Genomic DNA, 25499 nt, shown 5'->3' with positions numbered 1-25499 from the left:
AAAAACAAAAAGGATTTCAATAAGATAGTTAATACTAAAATATTGGAAAATTATATGAAATACAAATAAATTTATTTACTATTGCTAACAACAGTATACCCCCTTCCTCTTAAAAACTGAATTTTCTTTTTTTAATGGAGAATGAAAAAATGGGAGAAATCCAATTCTCTGAAATTATTCTAATATATTAAGAATATACAAGGACAGCCCTTTCATGTAAGCAAGCAGAGAACTGCTTGCAGTAAGAGGTAGCTTACCTTGCTTTCCTGGACTTCTCAGAATTTGTCAGAATGTTCCAACCCTTCATGACTGGCATGGCACAAGCAGCAACCGGCTGCAACCATTACAAGGATATTTCACTAATGTATCTGTGAACATACTGTATATGCTTACACAATGTCAATAATTTAACATACTGGTGCTTTACAGCCAATATTCTGTATAACTCCACTGTGCTATTAGATTTGAATATTATTGAACATTCTGGTCATCCGCTCTTCAAAGAAACTTTGTAAAGTCTCAAGAGCTTTAAAAATAAAGTATTGAAGGAATCTGGTATATTTCCTTTCTGACCAAATTTTTTTAAAAAATGCAGCACAAAAAGATTTTTAGTTGAACTAAGTATACCAGAATAAAGTAGGAAGGACTATTGTCGAGAAACTGGATAGTCTCATTCCCATAACATTAAAACTGAAGATTGCCTGTGTAATGGATAGCTATAAATAAAAAACAAAATGCACAATTAAACAAAGTCTGCTGACAAAAAAGGCTTTACAATCCGATATTAAAGTCAAATATATATGAGAGCAGGTCTATCAGTGGTTATACAATGATTAACCAAAACTGTCACATCAAAAAGCAAAATGCAGGAAAAGTGGGAACAACAAAAGCAGTGATAGCAATGGCTTTTTTGCTTTGTTTATGGCCTTTCTAAAATCATCTGATTTTGGTCAGTAAGAAGCAATGCCAGGGAAACCTACAACAGCCTGATGTTTTGCAAGTAAGGAAAGAGAGGATTTGGAACTTTGCTACTGGCTGTTAATTCTAATCATACACTACACAAATTTTTTTTTGTATTCTGTACATCTCATAATTCTCTTGAGAGTCTTTCTTTACATGGGAACTGGGTTTTCTCAATCATAATAATAAATTAAAGACCCATTACAACTTTAGAAGTAATTTAAGCAAACATGTATGGTTAAATTTTTGTGAATACATTCCAGGAAAACTCAACATTTAACATATCAGAAAGCAACTGCTAGTGACAGATGTATCAAAAATTCTATACCTCAAACTTTTTGAACACATCAATTTCAAGAAAATATGTTAATATAAATACCTTGGGGGCTTTCTCTATCTCCACAAGACACATCCTGCAATTTCCAGCCACAGACAATCTGTCATGATAGCAAAAGCGAGGAATTTGCATTCCAACCTTTTCACAGGCCTAGAGATGAAACAAAATGAGAGAATGTCAAGATGTAAGTGGTATTTGTATGTTTTTCTACAAAAAAGAACATTCCTAAATGTAGTTTTTTTTCTTTGCTTTCATTTTTGCAGTTGGCTTGCATAAATTCAATCTTCTATCAAAAATACAACTATAACAGAAAAAGTTACAGTAGACACTAGTCTAAACTTTAGAATGTACCTTCCAGACCAGAGTAGGCTTTTATACTGCTGTCCTCACAATAGATATTAATATCGAATAATTGTCAAATGATTCAAAGGGCAGATTGTGCAAAAAGACAGAAGAAATAGTACATCATATATTTAGTTTGTGCAAAATCGCAAACTTACTACAAACAATAATACAGTTGCCAAATGATTCACTGGAACATCTGTCAAAATTATCATGTGCCAATAACGAAAAATTGGGAACAGGGAGTTGAAAGGTAGTTGAAAGTGAGCAAGTTAAAATACTGAGGGACTTCTGAATATAAACTAATAAAGTCTCAGTTTATATCCCACCAGTTTTCACTGTGGTTGAAAAGAAGAAAGTGTGGATAATTCATGTAGCAATACCAGGAGATAGTAGAATAAAATCAAACAATTGGAGAAGATCACAAAGTATCAAAATCAGAAAATTTAAGTTGAAATATTACAGCAAAACTGACCATGATGGTCCCAGTTGTTATCTGTATACTGGGTAGCATATCAAAAAATATTGGTCAGCACTTTAAAAATCTGCACTTTAACAAAATTTCCATCGCCTTTTGTCAACTGTCATATTATTTTTTCAATACTAAGAGTTCTATACAATACACAGAAACAAAAATGTTTAAGATGATAGCATTGTATGAACATCTGGGTTCATTCAAAATGTCAGACTATAGAAATAAATGTTCAATCAGGATTTATATGAAATCTGCATTCTCTCTCTCTCTCTCTCTCTCTCTCTCTCTCTCTCTCTCTCTCTCTCTCTCTGTGTGTGTGTGTGTGTGTGTGTGTGTGTAAAGAAATTTGCTGCTTGGCATTATTGTCAAGAAAACTACATGACAGTATAGATGTTGTGGTCTGCCAGAAGCCTACGGAGCTGGCAGCGGAGTTGGACAGAGAGGAGGCTGGGGAGGAACATGGGCCAGTCCGGGAGTCTGGGGAAGGCTCGGACGAGGGCTCTGCATCAGAGGCAGAAATGGGGCCAGGGCCATCTGGGAGTTACGCGCGGACTCTGGAGCCTCCAGAGTTGGACATCAGAGAGGCAGGGGAACAGGAGGAGCCTGTTCCTAGTGCGCACATGCGCAGAGCTACCAGAAGGCAAGAACAGTTAAAACTAAAGGGACTTGGGAGTAAGGCCTGGAGATGACTGGCCCCTCCCATAAGCCTTAAAGGCTTAAAAGAGGAGCATAAGGCTTAAAAGAGGAGCAAAGACATGTGGGCCCTTTGCAGGAAAGCAACATTGTTAATTCTGTTCCCAGTCGGCATCTCTGTCTGATTCTGGATTCTGGACTTCTTGGCTTTGCCAAGTAGGTCTTTGGCAGCATGTTAAGGGAGATAAAGGTGGGTGATTATCCCGAAGGATTTCTCCCGAAGGATTTTTTGCAACTAATTGGGATTCAGCTGTGAATGAATGTAATTCACAACTGTTGCAATAAAAGAGGTTTTTGGGACTACTCGTGTGTTTTAATGATTCAGGAAGCCTAGATCACAACAATAGATGAAGTCACCAGATTGCTTGGCTTGACTGAAAGGGAAGTTTATTTTTTGTTGTTCTCTTCCCTCGATTCTCACCTAAGTTCAGAGAAGAGATGCAATTGTAGATGGCACTGTATAATATTCCCCTCCTGCAGATCAGCCATGGATGAAGCTGCTTTATCTCTGTTGCTGTATTAAAGCAATTGTGCTTTCTCCTTATTTGTAGAAGTGACAAAACAAAAATAAAAACTACAAATAAAGAATAATTGAAAATAAAATTTGCAAAAAGTTTAAAGGAAGAATATGAGACAAAGAAAAAGAGAAACTAGTATGTTAAAAATAAAATAGCAACTCAGCTCATGAATGTTGCTGAATGTTTAAATGCAACAGGTTTATTTTTGAACATCAAAAACTCCTCAAAATATATGCAGAAAAGAGTCGTTACTACTTCCCTTCATAGATACATACATGAAAAATGTTGAAGTCAAAGTTAATTTACAAACATTTTTAACTTCTAATAATTCTCTATATCAAGAAATACATTTTTTGCAGAATATGCCTATCCATTTAAAAATTACAAAACATTTTTTCACTATAAAATTCATTTTATTCTCTCATACAAGTTAAAGTTTAAAATGATGTGCCAATTCACATGCATATTAAATCATAATTTATAATTCACTCAACATGGTAAAACAGAACCAAGAATTCACTTATGTTAGCACAATGTGTAAATCCAGCAACATCAAACTATTGTTTGAATCACAAGGACCAAGTTTTAAAACAATAGATATTCTTTCCTATGTGTCTTCCGATAATTATACCATATATTATGTTTCATTAATATTAAAGCTACATATTGGTTTGGAATAATTAAATGGCATAAATAAAAACCTGTTTGAAATATGCTTTAGAAATACTGGCTGATGATCTAAAGGTATTATAAACAAGCATATTTACTTTGTACTAAATTAACTATCTAATTAACATAAGTTTATTGAAAGACCAGAGGGTAGCACAATAATTGTGCAGTATCAAGTAATTTTTCCCACTAGATTAATACAGATTAATCGCTTATGCAGAGATACTCCTAAATGATGCTAAGAGGAAATAAGTAAATAAAAACTACCAATTTCAGATTTATAGTACCATCTGTTAGGATGTTAGGAGCCCCACACCTTTCTTTAAAAAGCCTATAGTTTTTCAAGGTAATTATAGTAAAATAACACTTAACATTTGCCTCCTTTACAATAAAAATGAACGGTGAGAGTCACAGTTGCCTAGGCATAGTTATTTCCTGAAAATGGAACAATTTAAAGAGAAAAAAGTATTCCTTGATATCATTTACTTACTGTTTTCATTTAAAAATAATTTTAGTTTTCTCTTAGTAACCTTATCTAAAACTTTTTAAAGTTATGGAATATTTGACAGGCAGATCACTTAAGAGCAAAAGGCAAGAACTGTCAATGTTGAAAGTTAAGCAGGGGCAGACCAACTAGATGGGGACTACAGAAAATATCTAATTGGAAAGTTGGGAAATATCCCCAAAAAGGCAACTCTTCTGTATTGTTGGCAAAATACCATTTCCATACTGTGCTATTAACAACAAAAGAATGAAATAAATGAAGATGTCCATGACATCATCAAGAACCAAGCTCAGCTTGAAGTTTTAATTTTAATCTACTTTAATAAAATGGACCACTATAAAAGAATATTAATTTTAACTGAATCAGTAACTTTCATCTTACACTAACTTGAAACAAGACAATTCTATGGACAATGCAAAATAACTTACTAATGACTACATAAACACAATTTGTACTTGAAACAAACTGATTGCTACAAGTAATCTTGTCATATAGGCTAATCCTTTCAACCTGGAAGAGCCTTGGTGCCTCCGACACAAATGCAAAAAAAAAATTTTTTTTTTAATAAACACATTCTATAACAAAGGATTTTAGTTGGGTGTGTCAGAAACTGAAACAGGATCTCAACAGAGCAAAAGTAAATGATACTATTTAAAAGAAATAGTGGGACATTTTCACTTCTCTAGTACATTTTATCAGCAATCTGAAGCTGGTGATCCTTGAGCAAAAAAATAACAGGTTCTGATATAATGATGAAATATCTGAGCTGAAATTTATTTGGAGGTTCAACAATATTTTTACCACTAATGTCTTGTGGGTCAATCGATCCCTGAATGGAAAAAGGCCGAGACCCCTATAGAACTTTGGTCACTCAGTCTCTTCCCTTTGCCCACTTCTCACCAGGCCATTTTTCATTAATTCTCCCTTGGGAAAGTTCCTGTAAATTTGTTTTTTAAAAAATATATATTGCACTTCTTTTAAATTGTTTCAATTGCTTGTAAACTGTTTTGGAAGGACTGTTATCCTAAAAATATATATTTGTAATAAATAATATTGTAATATAAATAATTGTAATTAAAAATTATATTCTATTTCTATATTCTATTATATATCTATTTCATAGAGACAAAAGGTTCTTATCATGTTACATGTGTTAAATCAATTGAGTAATTCAAAAGTCTTTATTATGCTCAACTGTTGTAAAACAGAACAATCTGTAAGTAATTATCTCCTTAACTTTAATTTATTTAATTTTCTCTCTCACTTTTTACTATCTTCTCTCCTCACTCTTCCTTCTCACCCAATTATAAGACTGAGAGCCAGTTTGGTGTAGGGTTTAAGGTATTGGCCTACAAACCAGGAGACGGAGTTCTAGTTCCACCTGAGACAAGAAAACTGGTGGGTGACTTTGAACTAATTACTCTCTTTCAGTCCAATTCATCTCAGGGAGTGTTTATGGGGAAAAAAGGAGGAGGGTGGAGTATTGGTATGTTTGCCATCCAACCCTATAATCGGGGATAATATTTCATCGCTGCTAGCCAGCTGATGCAAAGCTAGTTTGCCCACTATGGTGATAAAAAATAGATTTTTAGATAGATTTTTACTCCAAAAGCATTTTATTAAAATAAATCTGATAAAAATAAAAAAAATCTGATTTAAATTTTAAAAATCCGATTTAAATTTTAAAAATCCTTTCCTTTTTTTTTTAAAAAAAATATTGATTTTTATCTACCCTGATTGTATACTTCCCTAGCTATGTATATCAAACGCAAAAAAAAAAAAAAAAAAAAAACCCAAGAACAACCCAAGAGCCTTGGTAGTACAGTGGTCTAAGGCACCCTGTTATTAAGCTGGTTATTAAGACCAGCTGCCTGCAATTACTGCAGGTTCGAATCTCGCCAAGGCTCAAGGTTGACTCAGCCTTCCATCCTTTCTAAGGTAGGTAAATTGAGGACCCAGTTGTGGGGGCAATAAACTGACTTTGTATAAATATACAAAAGGATGAAGGCTATTCTGAGCACATTGTAAGCCGCCCTGAGTCTCCGGAGAAGGGCGGCATATAAATCAAAATTTAAAAAAAACCAAAAAACAAGTATTTATTTCATCAATCCGGAGAGGTGAACTGTAATACACCAAAGCGTGGTATCATAAATCTTGATAAGGGTTGTGTGTGTGTGTGTGTGTGTGTGTGTGTGTGTGTGTGTGCAACATTTAAAAGAATGGAAAATAAAACAATACAAATATTTACATGGGGTTATGCAAAGCATAAATTCATTCTACCTGAAGTACTGTGGTTCCTGGAGGCACCAAAACAGAATGGCCATCAACAAAAACTTCTATCAGGTTGCTAGCTGCTGTAGAAGTGGTGCGTACTTGAATAAAACAGAATTAGATAATTATTTAATGCAATAATTAATAATCAATTACATCTTTTAAGTATGCATTATTATGTATCATTTATTTTATTTCAATACATTTGTATGGCCATCCATTTCAAAAGCAGCAATTCTAAGTGACTAACCATTTTAAAGTCACAATAAAAACCATAACCATAGCAGCCATCTAATTGTCACCCATTCCAACCTCCTGAGTTTCATATCTGAGACAACAGCCATGTTTTTAAGACTTTAAAACTCTGAACTACTAGCACAGTTAGTGCCAGCTACATCTTAGTGTGAGGGGAATGGTGTACCAGAGGACAGCTACTGTAATAGAAGAAGCCTACGTTAAGAGCTTCTCTAGACAACAGTCTCTGATCGATGGAACTCAGAGTATGCCCCTCCTACCTGATTTAATGGGATGAGTAGAGATGATGGTTGTAAGATATCTCAGATATCTCATCCCAACCTACCTGGGCTTTATAGATAAAAATCAGTACTCTTAATTGCACCCAGAATCAAATTGAGACCCAGTGCAGTTCACAAAGATGTGACATGGACATAATGAGATAATTGCCTGTACTGCCACATTCTAGACCAATTGAAGTTTCCAGATGATTTTCAAAATCATTCCTGTGTAGTGTTAAGTAATCCTCTCAGTAGGCTACCAAGTTATAAGTGATTGTGAGCACTGCCTCCTGATTTAGGAAAAATAGGCATACAACTTGTAACTACAAAAACGGATGTTGTCTTACCTGAACGTCCATTTTCGGAGCGCTGCAGTTACACTCCATAGCTGGGTAAGATCCTCTTCTCTGACAGCAACTGAGAGAACTTTTTTTAAATCCATTACTCCTGCTCTGTGCCCTAGCCACACCTCCCTTTACCCATACAACCCCAGTCTTGAACAAAGGAGCAGCACAGGTAACTGGTCAACACAACTTTATTAAACAACAACACCAACCACAAGCAACCAAGCAACCCAGCAGGAAGCCCAACAATGGGAGGGAATGGAGTATATCTGCAGCGCTCCGAAAATGGACGTTCAGGTAAGACAACGTCCATTTTCCAGAGCGCTGCGTCTCCACTCCATAGCTGGGACATACCCAAGCCTAAACCCCCAGGGCGGGGGGGCTGCCTGCATCCAGAAGGCTCAGACACCACACTCTGTAACACTCGTCTGCCAAAAGACGCCTCAGCCGAGGCGTAAGCGTCAATTTTGTAATGTCTAATAAATGGTGACAAGGAAGTCCAAGAAGCCGCTCGACATATGTCCAAAACAGTGGCTTGAGTCGCCCATGCCGCAGACGTAGCTGCACTCCTTGTGGAGTGAGGAAGAATTAGCGCCGGAGGCGGGCGTGCTTGACATTCATATGCAGTCGAAATGCAGGCCTTGTTCCAGCGACCCACCGTAGTCGATGACACCTTCTGACCCATGGACGCCGGATGAAAGGAAACCAAAAGAGCTTCCGTCTTACGAAAAGACGCCATCCGCCGGATATAACGTCGCAGAGCCCTGCGCACGTCCAGGGTGTGCCAGAGGACTTCCCGGTGATGTCTAGGCGATGGGCAGAAATCAGGCAAAACAATCTCCTGCGACCGATGAAACCAGCAGTTCACTTTCGGCGTGAAGGCCGGATCCAGTCTAAGCACAACAGTGTTAGGATGGAAGATACACAGGTCCTTCCTGACGGAAAGAGCCGCCAACTCCGAAATCTTCCTGGCCGAAGTGATAGCCAGAAGAAAGGCAACCTTAAAGGAAAGAAACTTTAATGAGATGGAGCCAATGGGTTCAAACGGGGAAACCGTGAGGGCCTGCAAAACAAGAGGCAGGTCCCAGGAAGGGTACCGATGCACTACAGGCGGCCTCAAATTCGTAGCACCATGGAGAAACCCCCACACCCAAGGATGGTGAGACAGCGACTGGTAGGGGGGACAAGATAGAACCGTGGAGAGCGCAGCGACCTGCCTCTTCAATGTAGCCAGAGCCAAACCTCTGTCCAACCCCAACTGGAGAAAATCAAGGACGTCCTGGACCGCTGCCGAAGTCGGGTCCACATGACGCCCCGAACACCATCTGCAGAACGCCTTCCAAGACGCCTCATAGATCCGAGTCGTGGATGGCCGCTGAGCTGCCTGAATGGTCCTGATCACGTCATCCAACAGTCTTCCTTTCCTTAGGATGACCCTTTCAAATGCCACACGGCCAACTGGGGCCATTGAGGCTCTGGATGGATGATGGCCCCTTGACAGAGGGAAATCCGGTGAGGTGGAATCAGCCAAGGACTGCTCACTGAGAACCCCACCAGATCGGCGAACCAGGGTCTGCGAGGCCAGTTGGGGGCCACCAACAAAAGTTCTGCCCCTTCCGCCACCATCTTCCGGATAAGTCGAGGGATCAAACTGACTGGGGGAAAGGCATACAACAGTCCTGTCGGCCACCAACACCGTAGGGCGTCTGTGTCCTCCGCTTGTGGCGTCGGGTACCTGGACATAAACCGAGGAAGTTGAGGTTGGCGGGGCTGGCGAACAGATCGATCACCGGATCCCCGAACTGGAGCGACAATTCCCGAAATAGCCGTGGGTGCAGCTGCCATTCTGCCGGGTCTATTCGCTCCCTGCTCAGCCAGTCCGCCCGAACATTTTCCGAGCCGGATATGTGATCCGCCCTCACCAATAACAGGTGGCGTTCCGCCCAGCGGAATAGTTTCTCCAACTCGAGCATCAGAGTGCGAGACTTCGTGCCCCCTTCTCGATTTACGTGCGCCTTGGCGGATGTGTTGTCCGTGAGGACCAGGAGATGCCGCCCGTGAACTGTCGCCGAGAAATGAAGAAGGGCCAGGCGAATCGCCCACAGTTTGAGGATATTGATGCTGTGTAGTCTCTCCAACTGTGACCACCTCCCTTGAGCAACCTGGTCGCCCAGATGGGCCCCCCAACCATGAAGGCTGGCGTCGGTAGACAACACGATCCTGTCCTGATCCAGAAAGTGACAGCCTTTCTTGAGTGCTGGCGACTTCCACCAACGAAGGGACAGCCTCACCTGGGGAGGAACGAACACCAGCCTGGCCGAACTGGAGTCCCCCCCGCCCTGGAAAGGCAGAAGAAACTATTGAAGCGGGCGAGAGTGTCTCCGCGCCCAAGGAATAATGTGGAAACAGGAGACCAGCTTCCCCAGCAGCTAAGAAAGCGTCCTTAGCGGAACCGACCTCTGGGCCAGAACCTGGTCGAGCAAACTTCTGATGTTCCGCACCCTCTCGGGAGACAGAAAGACTTGTCCCTTGGCCGAGTCTATCACAGACCCCAGATGTAGAATGGAAGTGTCCGGAACAAACCAACTCTTGTCCAGATTTATGGTGAACCCGTGTGCCCGGAAGGCTGATAGTACGAGTTCCATGTCACGTGCTGCCTGCTCCCGGGACGGCGAGAGAACCAGGATATCATCCAAGTAGCATAAGAGTCTCACCGGGATCGGCCTGAGGGTAACGGCCACCGCAGCTACCAGCTTGGTGAAAGTTCTGGGCGCTGAGGAGAGTCCAAATGGCATGGCACAGTATTGATAATGCTTGCCCGCATACTCAAACCGTAGAAATCTGCGATGGGAGGGATGAACCGGCACATGAAGGTAAGCCTCCCGCAAATCCACTGACTGCATGAGGTCCCCTTGCCGAATGGAGGAGAGAATTGAACGAAGCGAGTGCATTTTGAACTGGCGGTAGCAGACGCCCCCTGAACTTTTGGGGACCAGGAACAGAATCGAGTAAAACCCCATCCGCAACCGGTCCACAGGAACTGACTCAATCGCCCTGATATCCAACAAATGACTTATCTCCGCCGTCATGAGGGAACGAAGTTCAACCAAGTGCGGTACGGGACACCTGACGAAACGACTTGGGGGAAGATCTACAAATTCGATCAAAAGTCCTTCGGACACTGTGCGTTGCACCCACGCGTCCGATGTTGACGCTGCCCATTGATGATGAAAAGCCTGCAGACGACCGCCAATGGGACCGGGCGGCGGTGAGTCATTTGCCTCGGCGATAGGGCTTGGCGCCCGAGCCACGAAAGGGATGCTTCGAAGAGGATTGCTGTCTGCCACGATCTCTGAACCTTTGTCTGTCCGAGGGATGATCGGAAACGTGAAACGGTTGACAATAGGAAGAGGACCCGCCGGCCCCCGAATAAGGCCGAAAGGGCTGTCGTTGAGAATAAGGGGCATAGTGTCTCTCCTGCCTACGAAAGGCCGAAGGAAGAACCTTTCGCTTATCTTTGTCTTCAACCAGAATAGGGTCCAAGGCAGCACCGAAGAGGTTGGGTGACTTGTATGGCGCTGCAGCAAGTTTCCATTTCGTCTTTACATCCACTTTCCAAGGACGCAGCCAAAAGTCACCGAGCTGTGATGGAAGAAGCCAAGGCCCGCGAGGCGAACTTAACTGAGTTAAGAGATGCGTCAGCCGAGTATTCCGTGGCTGCAATAATTTTGTTAATGTCCTGGTGCAGACGCATTTCCTCAGGAGGAAGGCGTTCCTGCAGCTGGCGCAGCCAAATCAGTGAGGCGCGATTGAAGAAAGACATGGCCGTCGCGGTTCTGATGGCCCAAGAAATTGCTTGGTGTGCTTTTCGAAGGCCGAGTTCCGTGCGCCTATCTTCCACTTTCAGATCTTCCAGGGAGTCCGAGGACATCACCGACTGGGAAGTGAGACCCGCCACAGGGCCATCCACTGATGGTAAGTCCAAAAGCGCTTCCAACTCAGGAGCAGGACAGTAAAGTTTCTTGTCCTGGTTGTTGGGTGTAGTGGAAGACCCTGGTTGACCCCAAGGCGCCTGAAGGACATCCAAGAAAAGTTGGGGACAGGGAATAAAGTCCTTCTCCTGTTTAGTTTGCTTAAACAAGGCATCATGGGGTCCAGCCTCGGAAACGGAAGTCGAGGTCTGAGCACCCACTGAATCTAAATTCGTTGTCAAGCGCGCCTTGTGAAGTAGAGACTTGAATAGCGCAGACCTAAAAAGTCCCGTAAAGGCCGGGGAATCTGGCAATAACCCCTCGTTCTCCGAAAATTCGAGATCTTCAGGACAGTCTTCTTCCTGGCCTGAGACATCAGAGGAATCTGAGTCCCGCTGGGGAAGGGAATGGGCCCGGCGCCCAGAAGAAGTTGAAGCTGAGGCGTGAGCAGGCGGAGAAGGAGCCCTTTGAGCCATCTGCTGCGCACCAGCAGCCATGATCGAAGCCAACGCCGTGGAGAACATGGCTTGAAAGTCCATGTGGGCGCCAGGAACAGGCTGGTCCAGCGGCCGGAGCCCTGCTGCCGTGGGCGTAAAGGTTGCAGAAGGAGCTTGTCTTCGAGGCGGCGGAGCAGAGGCCGAGCTCACGGCCGACACATCAGGCAATGATTGCGATACCCTCCTTGACAAAGCCAGAGGGACAGGAGAGGATGCTCTCGTATGTGGTTCCGGGACAGTGCGGGCCAGCGAAGAGTCCGCAGCTCTCCTTGCCTTCTCGTACTGATGCTCAAAGGCCTTATGGCGTCTGAGGGTGTCCTTGTCAGCCGCAGCAGACGACTTAAATCGGTGGGACGAGTGGCTGGCGGAAGCAGACCGCTTGCCACCCTTGGACTTGTGGGATCTGGAGGACCTAGGAGGGCTGGTCTCCTGATCCATGTCAGATGACAGTGAGGAGTCAGCCATCACTGTTTCCAACAGGTACCCGACTCAGAATTATTATTATTATTTTTTTTGGTACGTTGTACACGGGTGCATATGCAAATGCAAAAAAAATATAGTAAATTAATTAAGTAATTTACTTTTTTTTTTTTAAAACAATATATACACCAACTGGAACTATTTACAATAAGTACTGATGACTAGATCTGTCCAAACTGCCTCCCAGTAAGTCCTGGAAGAACAGGAAAGGGGCCAAACAAACTTGATGAGGCCAATAACCAGGACTGTAGCCCAGCGAGGCTAGCAGGTCCCTATAGGTCCGGTTACCCTTTGGCCTGTTTGGGATTACCTACAGCTGCCCCCTTTTTTTTTTTGCAACAGGGGAGGCCAGAGGCTGCCATTGCGCTCCGCCCTATGTACAATCCAAAATGGCAGGTGGAATCACCGAGAAGGGCTCCAAGATGGCGGCCGCCCTCCCCAAAGCTCCAAATTGGCGGGCGCACCACCAGCAGCCCCAAAATGGCGGCGTAGGCATGGAGCTCAGTTTGCACCAAACGCCCAGCAATTACCTCCAGCCACCCAGGGGAAAATGAGGAGGCCAGCGGCCCAGCGACGGCCGCGCAGACTCTCCAGCACACCCCCACTCGCAGCCTCGACTCACAAATGAGCTGTAAAGGGTGACGCCGCCCGCAGAGACCTAACGGGACTGGCGGTGCTTCACAATAATCTTCAGCCTGAATCAGTCGGGCGCCCACGCTGCCGCTTCTAATCACAGAGAGCCGGCTAGAAATAACTTACTGGTGGAGGGGATGCAACGGTGGAGGGGATGCGACGGCGAACCGCCCAGCGCCCGCTCCACCGGCGGCAATCGCCCCACACGCTGAGCACTGAGGGGCCTGGGATTCCCAGGCACGCAACCGGCTATGCAGCTGACTCGTGGGCAGAAATTCTCCACTTCAGCTCTCCACTCACGAAAAAGAATAAATAAAGAGCCTACTCGCAATAACTATCCCAGGCACAGAGCGCAAAAAAACACCTCAGTCTGTCAGCAATAATACTGGAGAAATACTGGGGTTGTATGGGTAAAGGGAGGCGTGGCTAGGGCACAGAGCAGGAGTAATGAATTTTTAAAAAGTTCTCTCAGTTGCTGTCAGAGAAGAGGATCTTACCCAGCTATGGAGTGGAGACGCAGCGCTCTGGAAAATTCCTGGACATACCACTGTTCCAAAATTAAAGCTGAAAAATCACTGGATCCAGGAGAGCCTAAAACCTAGAGCTACTCAGACTTTCTAGGGTTGAATTAAAACGTGTTCCTCTGCATCCTGGCTTTATAGCTTTGAGAAATTGAGGTCCTATAATTTCCATACACTCCAGCATTATCACTTGGTTGACCCAGGGCAGAGATGTATAGCTGGGTATTATCATTATCACATCTGGTTACCTCTGAGCAATGCCCCTGAAAGCCATCTGTAGAGAGTAAGGCAGACAACCTTCATGATGATTTGTGAGCTCAAAGTGACAACGGGGAAAAAATTCTGAAGGCCACAACAGACAGATAGCATTTGTAAGCTACTCAGACAGACACCTAATTCACGGGATTGTAAGAAAGGAGAGTAGGTACAGCATAGATAGATTTGCAAGATTCTGTCAATCTTAATAAAAATAGTTTTAATCTTGTTATGGAAATGATTTCTGTGTCTGGTCTACATGGGACCAACACCAACAAGTATCCTGGATAACCATAGCTACTCCATCACACTTGCCCTGGGATCTTGGCTGATGCTGCACTCAAAATCCAAATATGCATGTTTCCAAGAGACTCCTCCCTCTGCATTCTCAAACTCTCTGTTAATACATGCCAAGTCAGACCTCTCATCAACCTATTGTATAAAAGTTATACAAAATGAAAGAGGAAAATATCACTACCCTTAATTATGATAAATAGTAGCTTGGAAACCATTGCAACAATTTCAGCTCTCTGGAACTGGTTTCAATATTCTTAATGTTTCAAAAATAGGTATAAGCTCGTAGTAGTCCAAATTTTCATGCAACAAAGGACTGGATCTAACATCTTGAACAAATAAATAAGCACGAGTGTCCAGACCAAGAATGAATCAAGTAGTATGTTCAAATTGAGAAACTGAATGTATGTCTACAAACTAGTATACACTAAGCCAGGCTTTGAGAATGCACATCATCAGTTATTTCAAGGAGCAACATTTTGTAATTGAATCCTAACACTAGATAGGTGCTGCGGTGGGCTGAGGGTTGCCAAATCCAAGAAAGGAAGTGACAATTACTTTTTGGAATCAGTGATTCTATCAATAACAGAACCCATGAAAAAATATGACATTAGCAAGCTCAATAATGAAAATTAACATGGAGAATCATCATATAGAGGATCTGAATAGAAAGTCAACTTACCGCATCCTGTAGTAGTCCGGGTAACACCAACAAGAGTCTTGTGGATAGCAGGGAGTCGCAGCATAGTGCTGAAAATAAATTTTAGGAAAAGCCCTATAAGAGGAAGTTCAAGCAATAGCTTTATAATTTAAAATTGTGAGAACCTAAGATTAATTCAGACTTTATAATGGCAATTTGAATACCATGAAACAGATATGAGGATATATCTGAGGTACATGTACATATATGAGGTACAGGTAGTACTCAGTTTACGATCTTTCTTGGCACACTTGTTAAATAAATCACTGCAGTTGATAAGTTAGTAACACGCTTGTTAAGTGAATCTGGCTTCCCCATTGACTTTGCTTGTCAGAAGGTTGAAAAAGGTGATCACATGATCCTGGAACACTGCAACTATCATAAATAGGAGTCAGTGCGAAGTGTTTGAATTTTGAATCAGCTGCCACTTATGCCACCACAGTCATAAGTGTGAAAAACAGTCATCTGGAGTTCATAGGACATGGTGTGTCATTTCTGACACTTGCCACAAGTTTATACAGTCTTCTCTCTGAATCCCATGGGGATGCTCACCAAGACAATCCAATAATGGAGAGAAAGACCATACCATAATTTATTGTCATAGCTCTTACAACCCAGAAACTCCCTGGACTATTACCTATAAACAAATCATTCAATGGAGAGAATCTGGTGCAACAGCAGAGTAATATTTGAGACAAATCATTAAAGGGAGGAATAAAGAAGCTGTCTTTACCACTGCTTATTCTGTTTACTCTAAAGAAGAATAAAATGCAAAGTTCTCAAAAGGGTGCATGTATACAAAGGTTTCTTAACCTGCTTTAAGTACGCTGCAATTTTTGAGCCAACGAACAATGCAATAATTCAAACTCCTTAACAGAACTGAGTACAGGCCCCAGTTCTTAAATTAGTAGAAAAAAGATCAGTCTTTTTTGAAAACATGAGAAAATAAAAACCGTCTCTTACCCAAAAATTACTTCAAGCCTTATGTAGAGGATGGGGAGGGGTGCACAAATTTGCCCTTTGATTTCACTATAAATAAAGCATGTATGTATATATGTATGTATGTATGTGTGGAGAGAGGGGAGGAAGGAAGGGAGGGAAGGAGGAAGAGAGGAGAGAGAGAGAGAGAGAGAGAGAGAGAGAGAGAGAGAGAGAGAGAGAGAGAAAGAAAGAAAAAGAAAGAAAGAAAGAAAGAAAGAAAGAAAGAAAGAAAGAAAGAAAGAAAGAAAGAAAGAAAGAAAGAAAGAAATCATTATCACAGGAAGCCTTTCATAGTGACTTCACTAATCAATAAATCTACTTATTAGCCTTTATTAGCCTATATAGATTGGGATGTCCGCTTATCCATTTCCAATCCAGTTTACAAATAAAAATCTAATAATAAAAGCTTTTCAGCAACCTGATAGTCGTCTAATGAATTAAGCTGTAAGCATCACCTATTCTTCAATTTTGCCAGTCATTATATTTACAATGAAAATCATTATAGATGAGAGTTTCAAAAAAAAAATTACCATGAAAATCTGAAACTCTCCCAGGTCATATTTAAATTAACCCCAATATTTTTGCATTTTTCCCACTTCACATTGGGTATTGACTTTGACCTAAAATGAAAGTTGAGGTCTTCAATTACACCAATATAGAGAATAAAAATGGTTAAACAGAATGCAGAAGAGGAAGAATGCAAAAAACTAAATATAAATGTAAATCAAATCAATTTAAATATAATCTTCACTAGCCAGGAAAGTTCATTTATTTAAATCACAATGTATTTACTTATCAAGAATTCTATAATCACTGTTTTAGTTATTTGATACAATTTGAAGTTTCTTTAGAATTAAGAAATAAAATATGAAAATAGTGTAGATTTCATTTTTACAACATAAAATCTTAAGAATATCCCTGCTACCTCAAGCTGAGGCCAATCTTAGTCCAGGAGTTTATTTTTCACAATGGCCAACTTCAATCTACTATACTGACCTTCTTACAATTTATGTATGACTAAATTAGGAATTTAAAAAAAATCCAAGCAAACTACTTTTGTAACATTGCCAATATAACTGCCCATATCCCATTTCATAGCCTGTCTTGTGTTATATGTATAACAAATATATATATTTCATATCTCACTCTTTCTTTGAGAATCTTTTTATTATCTTCCAACAGAACTTTCTGTCTTTCCCGGAACGTCAGCCTAAGGTCCCTGCAAGTTTTAAGATTTTTGGGAACTGGTTTGTCATTGCCTTCTAACACTGAGAAAAAAACACTGGCCAAAGGCACCCATCTAGCTTTGTGCCTGAAGTAGGAGTAGAATTCCCAGTCTGCTGGTTCCTAACATAGTGCCTTAACCAGTACTCAACTGGTTCTCCATATATGCATGTATATACAAACACATACAAACTCAGTCCTGAGCATTCCTACATAAACCTCATAGTTAGTGGGACATGGGCAACAGTACACTGGCTTGCAAAATATTCTTTAGAATAGACATCCTAGCTTGCATATTATTAATGTAAGCATGTTGGGATAAAACTGAATTTTGGTTGTTTTATGGCAAATAGGCCAAAATGAATGGTAAGGACACAATACCAATCTAATGGCATTGTGTTCTTACCATTAGCAAAGAATGCTGTATAACGTATGTCTAGAGCAGAGGTCTTCAAACTTGGCAGCTTTAAGACTTGTGTACTTCAACTCCTAGAATTCTCCAGCCAGCTAGAATTCTGGGAGTTGAAGTCCACAAGTCTTAAAGCTGCCAAGTTTGAAGACCTCTGGGCTAGGGGAAAGGATACAAATTACGACAATTCCTAGACTTATGACCATTCATTCAGTGTGTTTGAAGTTACAACAAGCACTGAATGGAGGTTATGATCAGTCCTCAGAATTCCAGACACCCTAGCTCCCTGCTGCCACATGATTTTGACAATGGTTCACACGATCAGTTACCAAGTGCAACACAATTACCATTTGCAAAACATCCATGCTGGCTTCTTCAGAAAGTGAAGTCACTGAGGTAAATCAGTCACACACACACACACACACACTCTCTCTCCTCCAGCCCCTCTATGCTCATGCCATACATGCCACACCTCCTAACCTGCATGGTGCTTCTCACATAACACCTCATGACCTCCCTGACCCACCTAGTAGCCTCTTGCACATCCTTCCCAACCAATTCCTTCTTGCACACCCCACCTCATTTCCTCTCCAACCCCTCATGGCACCCCTCATGCTCCCCTTGACTTACATGGTGCATCTTATGCACCCCTGTATACCCTCCAACCCACACTACATTTTCAAGATTAAGATAATTTCACAGCAAATTTTATGTTTTTTGCTGCAATATTTGATTTTACATTCTTGCCTATCTTAAATGATATCAGAACATACACTACAAAAGCATATTATTCAATCTCTTAAGGTCATACTTTAATCAATCTAAGAAGCAAAAATGGATTCTTTACACATACATCCAGGTTCTTTCTCCTTGCTTAGATATATCACAGAATTGACTTCCCTTCTGCACTTTTAGAGAAAACAATTGTCAATTTTTTTCAGTTCCATATTAATAAGCAGATAAAAATGAAAAGCTCCCAAGTCAGACTGAACTCCTGATGCACATATCTGTGTTGCTTTCTTGGCAGTGGTTGCTGCTGCCTTAGTGCCTGTTCACTACTATGGTATTCAAAAACAAAGCTATCTCTTTGATAAACATATTTTAAAATAAAATATCCCTTTCCAATCATGTGAAGAAATCTGGATGAATACAACAGTCCAGGCTGAGAGAATACAATATACAAATAATGTTGTATATAATGTTAGCTGTAATCTTTTTTATTATTTATTTATTTATTTATTTATTTATTTATTTATTTATTTATTTATTTATTTATTTAATTTATATACCGCCCTTCTCCCAAAGGGACTCAGGGCGGTGTACAGCCAGTATAAAACCCACAAATATAAAATTTAAAAAACAGTTTAAAAATATTAAATAGTTTGGCCCATAATTAAAATAAACAACCCAATTTAAATAATTTAAAAAAGAATAAAATTTTAAAAATTAGGCCAGCCCGGCTTGTTGAAATAAAAGCGTCTTGAGGGCCCGGCGGAAGGTGCGCAAGTTGGGAATCCTCCACATCTCGGGGGGCAATTCGTTCCAGAGGGCAGGAGCCCCCACAGAGAAGGCTCTCCCCCTGGGGGTCACCAGCTGACATTGCTTGGTCGACGGTACCCGGAGGAGTCCCTCTCTGTGGGAGCGAGTTGGCCGGTGGGAGGCTATTGGTAGCAGCAGGCGGTCTTGTAAATACCCAGGTCCTAAGCCATGGAGCGCTCTAAAGGTGGTAACCAATACCTTGAATCGCACCCGAAGGACCACTGGAAGCCAGTGCAGCTCGCGCAGGAGAGGTGTTACATGGGAGCGCCATGACACTCCCATAACCACTCGCGCGGCCGCATTCTGCACCAGTTGGAGCCTCTGGGTGCTCTTCAGGGGGAGCACCATGTAGAGAGCATTACAATAGTCCAGGCGGGACTATTATACAGCTTATAGCATCCACTTCTGGCAAGGGATGGGTTGCACCTCACAAAGACTGGGAAAAATGTTTTCGGAAAATGACTGGCTCGATTTATCAGGAGGGCTTTAAACTAAAATTGAGGGGGGAGGGTGACCAATCTTTAGATTCTCCAGGACCTAATTCCAAGCAACAACCCCTAGAAAGCAACTCAAATAATGAAGTAAGTAGGGATGGGAAGGAAAACAAACTCAAACCTCAAATAGGAGACATAGGAAGCATACCCAGAGTCAGACATAAAGATCTCAAGTGCCTATATACAAATGCACGAAGTCTGGGAAACAAACAGGGTGAACTTGAACTATTAATACATGAAGGTAGATATGATAATAGTTGGAACAAAAGAAACTTGGTGGGATGAAACCCATGACTGGAACATACTGATAGAAAGATATAAACTTCAAAAAATCCAGACCCCATAAAGAAGAGATGGAGTTGCACTGTATGTAAAGGACCACTATATTGCTACAGAAATGGACAAAACCAAAGACAAAAACTTCCTAGAATGCATATGGGTCAATGATGCCCTCGAGGTGATGTCCCGGTGCCTGGAGGCCGTACGGATCTGGATGGGGAGGAACAAACTCAGACTCAACCCATCCAAGACCGAGTGGCTGTGGTTTCCGTCGTCCCGATATAGTCAGTTGGCGCCATCTCTGACTATTGGGGGCGAGTCGTTGGCCCCCACAGATGGGGTTCGCAACTTGGGCACCCTCCTGGACTCACGGCTGTCTTTTGAAGAGCATATGACGGCCGTAGCCAGGAGGACTTTTTATCAGGTTCGCCTGATTCGCCAGTTGCATCCCTTTCTGGATCGGGACTCGTTACGCACGGTCACTCACGCCCTTGTCACCTCATGCCTGGATTATTGTAATGCTCTCTACATGGGGCTCCCCTTGAGAAGCACCTGAAGGCTCCAACTGGTCCAGAATGCGGCCGCGCGGGTGGTAATGGGAGCAATGTGGCGCTCTCATGTAACCCCCCTCCTGTGCGAGCTGCACTGGCTCCCAGTGGTCTTCCGGGTGCGCTTCAAGGTTTTGGTTACTATCTTTAGAGCGCTCCATGGCTCAGGACCAGGGTACTTACGAGACCGCCTCCTGCCACCAATAGCCTCTCACCGACCAGTTCGCTCCCATAGAGAGGGACTCCTCAGGGTGCCGTCGGCCAAACAATGTCGACTGACGGCCCCCAGGGGGAGAGCCTTTTCTGTGGGGGCACCTACCATCTGGAACGGGCTTCCCCCGGAGTTACGAAACATCCAAGACTTACGCATATTCCGCCGTGCCCTGAAAACATTTCTATTCCAACAAGCTGGTCTGGCCTAACTCTCTCTTTTTAATTGGCTTTTAAACTGGCTTTTAAATTGGGTTTTAAACCTCTTTAGATAAATTTGGATGTTTTTAATCTTTGAGCCTAAATTACTTAATCTGTTTCTTAATAGTTTTTAACTTCTATATGTATTTGTATTTATTATGGCTGTTCACCGCCCTGAGTCCTTCGGGAGTAGGGCGGTATACAAATATGAAAAATAAATAAATAAATAAATAAATAAATAAATAAATATAAAAGAAAAAAAGAATGACATGGCCATAGATGTATACTATAGGCCAATCAAGCAGAAAAAATAGATGTCCTTTTTGCCAACCAACACACACATGTAGGAAACACACTACAATAGTAATGGGGGACTTAAATTACCCTGATATCAATTGGAAAACTAATTCTGCACCAAGTAAGAAATCAAATAGGTTCCTAACCAACCTAGCTGACAACTTTTTGTCCAAAAGGTAGAGGAGGGAACGCCTCTAGAGGGACAGCCATACTGGACTTAATTCTTACAAACAGAGAAGAAGTGATAGAGAGAGTTGAAACTGCAGGAACCTTGGGTGAAAGTTACCATGTCATACTAGAATTCAACATAACACAAACACAAGCAATAGAACATAATGATATCAAAGTCTTAGATTTTTTTTAAAAAAACTGATTTTAATAAACTCAGAGAGAACTTAGGAAATATTCTTTGGATGAAAATCCTAAAGGGAAAAACAAGAATCTTGGGAAACTCTGAAAAGTATGATCATAAAAGTCCAGACCAGCACAATACCACTGAGAAAGAAAAATAAGAAATCCAAGAAGAAACCAGCATGGCTGCACAAAGATCTCTCTGACAAATTGAAAGACAAAAAGGACAAGTACAAAAAATGGAAAGAGGGACACGCAACTAAGGCAGAATATTAGCAGATAGCCAGAATCTGCAAAGGCTTAGAATGAACAAAGACTTGCAACGAAAGTCAAAGATAATAAAAAAAAAGTTTCTTCCAACAAGAAAAAAATCAAGGAAACAAGAAGATGGCAAGGAAGTAACAGGCAAGAGAGAGAAAGCATAGCTGCTTAACTCATTCTTTACATCAGTCTTCAAGCAAAAAGAAATTATAGCCCAACCTACCAAAAACGTAACTGTAAAAGACAGACTAGAAATAAAAGTTAAAGTAAGCAAAAAAATAGTAAGAGAACACCTGTCTGATCTTGATGAATACAAATCACCAGGACCTGATGGATTACATCCCAGAGTTCTAAAGAAGCTGGCAGATGTCATCTCACAACCACTGCACCACATCTTTCAAAAATCCTGGAGCATCAGGGAACTACCAGAGGACTGGAAAAGAGCTGTTGTGGTTCCCATCTTCAAAAAAGGGAAAAAACAGACCCAGGAAACTACAGACCAATCAGCCTAACATCAATACCCGGAAAGATACTGGAAAAGATAATAAAAAAAATCTGCCAACACCCTAGAAACAAGAAAAGTAATAATTAGCAGTCAGCATGGGTTTGTTAAAAACAGATCATGCCAAACCAATCTTATTTCCTTCTTCAACATACTGACTAGATTAGTAGACCAGCAAATACTGCGGACGTAATATACTTAGACTTCAGCAAGGCATTCAACAAAGTAGACCACAACCTACTTCTTCTTAAAACTGGAAAAAAGTGGGATAGATAGCATCAGCACCAGATGGATTCGCAACTGGCTGACAAACCATACTCAACAAGTAGTCCTTAATGGGTCTAAGTCTACATGGAAGGAAGGAAGCAGTGGGTACCACAAGGTTCCGTCTTAGGCCCAGTACTCTTCAATATCTTCATAAACCACGGGTCTCCAACCTTGGCAACTTTAAGACTTGTGGACTTCAATTCTCAGAAGCTTTGCTGGCTGAGGAACTCTGGGAGTTGAAGTCCACAAGTCTTAAAGTTGCCAAGGTTGGAGACCCCTGTCATAAATGACTTAGATGAGGGAATAGAAGGGGAACTTACCAAATTTGCAGATGATATTAAACTGGCGGGAATAGCTAATACCCTAGAAGATAGGCTCAAGATCCACATGGATTTTGACAGGCTTGAACACTGGGCCCTATTTAACAAAATGAAATTCAATATAGACAAAAGTAAAGTTCTACACTTAGGCAAGAAAAACCAAAAGTACATATCGACTGGGTGAAACCAGGCTTAATAGCAGTAACTGTGAGAGGGATCTTGGAGTCTTAGTGGACAACCAGCTAAATATGAGCCAGCAGTGTGCAGTGACAGCCAAAAAAGCCAATGAAATCCTAAATTGCATTAACAGAGGGATACAATCAAGATCAAGTGAAGTACTAACTTATAAAGTACTAACAATAAAGCCTTAGTAAGACCACACCTAAAGTACTGCATCCAGTTTTGGTCACCACACTATAAAAAAGATATTGAGACGCTAAGAAAAAGTGCAGAGAAGAGCAACCAGGATGATTAGGGGACTGGAGACTAAAACATATGAAGAACAGTTACAGGAACTGGACATGGCTAGTCTAGTGAAGAAAAGGACCGGGAAGACATGATAGCACTGTTCCAATATTTGAGGGGCTGCCACAGAGAGGAAGGGGTCAAACTATTTTCCAAAGCACCTGAAGGCCAGACAAGGAATAATGGATGGAAACTGATCAAGGAGAGATTCAACCTGGAAATAAAAAGGAATTTTCTGACAGTAAGAACAATCAACCAATGGAACAGCTTGCCTTTGGAAGTTGTGGGAGCTTCATCACTAGAGGCTTTCAGAAAGAGATTGGACTGCCATTTGTCAGAAATGGTGTAGGGCAGTGATGGCTAACCTTTTTGCTGTTGTGTGCCAAAAGCGGAGGGAGAGCGGGGGGATCGTGCGTGTGTGCCCACCCCCATAATTCAATGCCCATCCGTGCCCTGCCCTCCCACGCACATGCTCCCCCCACACTCTCCCCACTTTTGGCACGTGATGGCACAGTGGGCCCATTTTTCACTCTCCCCAGGCTCCAGAGACTTTCTAGGAGCCTGGGGAGGGCAAAAACAGCCTTCCTCAACCCCCCTGGATGCCCTCCGTAGGCCGGAAACAGCCCATTTCCTGACTTCCGGTCGGTCCGGAAGGCCCAAAAATCAGCTGGCCGGCGGGCACGTGTACTGGAGCTGAGCTAGGGCAACGCTCATGTGCCCTCAGATATGGCTCCGCGTGCCACCTGTGCCATAGGTTCACCATCACAGGTGTAGGGTCTCCTGCTTGGGCAGGGGGTTGGATTAGATGATTTACAAGGTCCCTTCCAACTCTGTTAATCTGTTTTCCACTGTACTTTACACATCACAAGTGTCTTTTTAATAATAGCAAGGCATTGTGTGAGCATATGTAGTTAAAATAAACTACAAGCCAAACAATGATTTTAAGATTGTCCCATGAAGAATAGCTAACACTTTCATAGTGATATCCTCTAGATCACAATCAATTTATAGATTTCAGCTCAACCTTTTATATAGATTTGATGGTTTGAAATCTTCAGCTGTTCTGAAACTAAGTCAAAAATCTTAAATCCAAATTTCTATTCAGAGATATATTTTTCGTCTACAACCATATCCTATGAATACATTTTAAGAATCAGGAATTTGTGAGCAAGAGAAGGCATCCAGATTTTTAACAAGTGGGTGGAACTGAGTATTTACAGCAATTGATTTTGTTTGCAACTTTTATAAAATACAAGGAACTTTAAACGTGTTATGTTTATTAACATAAGCAATATCTCTGGTTTCAATTCAAACAGCATTAGATGCAGTTTAATTAAATGGCGCCCCTTTCATACATCTGTTCTGCTACTGAAAAAACGTTAAGAAAGGCTTTGTAATTGTTACTTAATAAAAATAATAGGACCTGTTGCTCGATGACAATTATTCCTAACATCCCCAGGTAAATCTGAGTCCTGAGCAAATCACATAAGCACTTCCAATAAACATTTCTAATGGAAAGAAAAAGGGGGCTGAGCCTGGTTGTCAACAGACTGCAGCAAACTTTCGGGGGCAACAAGGCAACCCTGCAATCTTAGGTAGCTACATATGGTAAACAGTCCAGCAACCGCTGTGCAAAATGAAATCAACCCTGGTTTTAAAAGCTGCAGCCTTCATGAGCCAGGGGGATAACATTTGCTATTGTAATACTGAACACGCTAAATCCCAAATCTAATTAAACATATGCACAAACGTTACCAAGATCGCACGGTGACTCTTGCACGGGCTGGTTCAAAGAGCTAAAAAACAGTACGGTAACATTCCGGGGGTGGGGTGGGGGGTGGGGGGTTTCAATGGAAGCCTTAAAGCTAGATTGCTGAATATGTATGTTTTTAAAAAAAAAATCAAGGTATTAAACTGATTCTTGGTCTTGCCCTACACCACGCGTGCTGAATTAACACGGAATCAGACGGAGCTCCTATGAGCTGAACTGCACTTGCACATCCCCGCGACCTCTCCGTCCTTTCTAACCCTCCGGTTCCTGCGCGCTTCTTGCCACGTGATGATAACACTTCATTCGCGCTTAGGAACCCGGTTTGCACCGAAAACTCCCTAAAGGGGCCGTTGCGTTTGCAGACCAATGAAGGAGGAGACTCGCGCAGGTGAGAGGGAGG

At 42.0% G+C, this 25499-nt stretch overlaps 1 protein-coding gene across 2 annotated transcripts in view; it reads right to left on the bottom strand.

Annotated features, from left to right (window-relative positions):
• NDUFS1 (NADH:ubiquinone oxidoreductase core subunit S1) overlaps positions 1-25499 on the bottom strand; it is a 46034-nt gene that overhangs the window by 20196 nt on the left and 339 nt on the right. Inside the window, exons 2-5 of one of the 2 annotated variants that reach the window (XM_070933218.1) lie at positions 14963-15055; positions 6780-6871; positions 1340-1447; positions 258-334 (exon numbers count right to left, since the gene is read on the bottom strand). In XM_070933218.1, coding sequence (XP_070789319.1) covers positions 258-334; positions 1340-1447; positions 6780-6871; positions 14963-15026 — 341 coding nt within the window. In that variant the 5' untranslated portion in view covers positions 15027-15055. The remainder of the gene's footprint in view (positions 1-257; positions 335-1339; positions 1448-6779; positions 6872-14962; positions 15056-25499) is intronic. The other variant, XM_070933217.1, reaches the window with a different exon arrangement.

Source organism: Pituophis catenifer, unplaced genomic scaffold (genome assembly GCF_029215685.1).
Source record: "Pituophis catenifer annectens isolate HBS135680 unplaced genomic scaffold, rPitCat1.0.hap2 SCAF_1, whole genome shotgun sequence".
Lineage (NCBI taxonomy): Eukaryota > Metazoa > Chordata > Lepidosauria > Squamata > Colubridae > Pituophis > Pituophis catenifer.
Note: the sequence above shows the minus strand (reverse complement) of the source record. Positions and strands in the feature narration are given on the sequence as shown.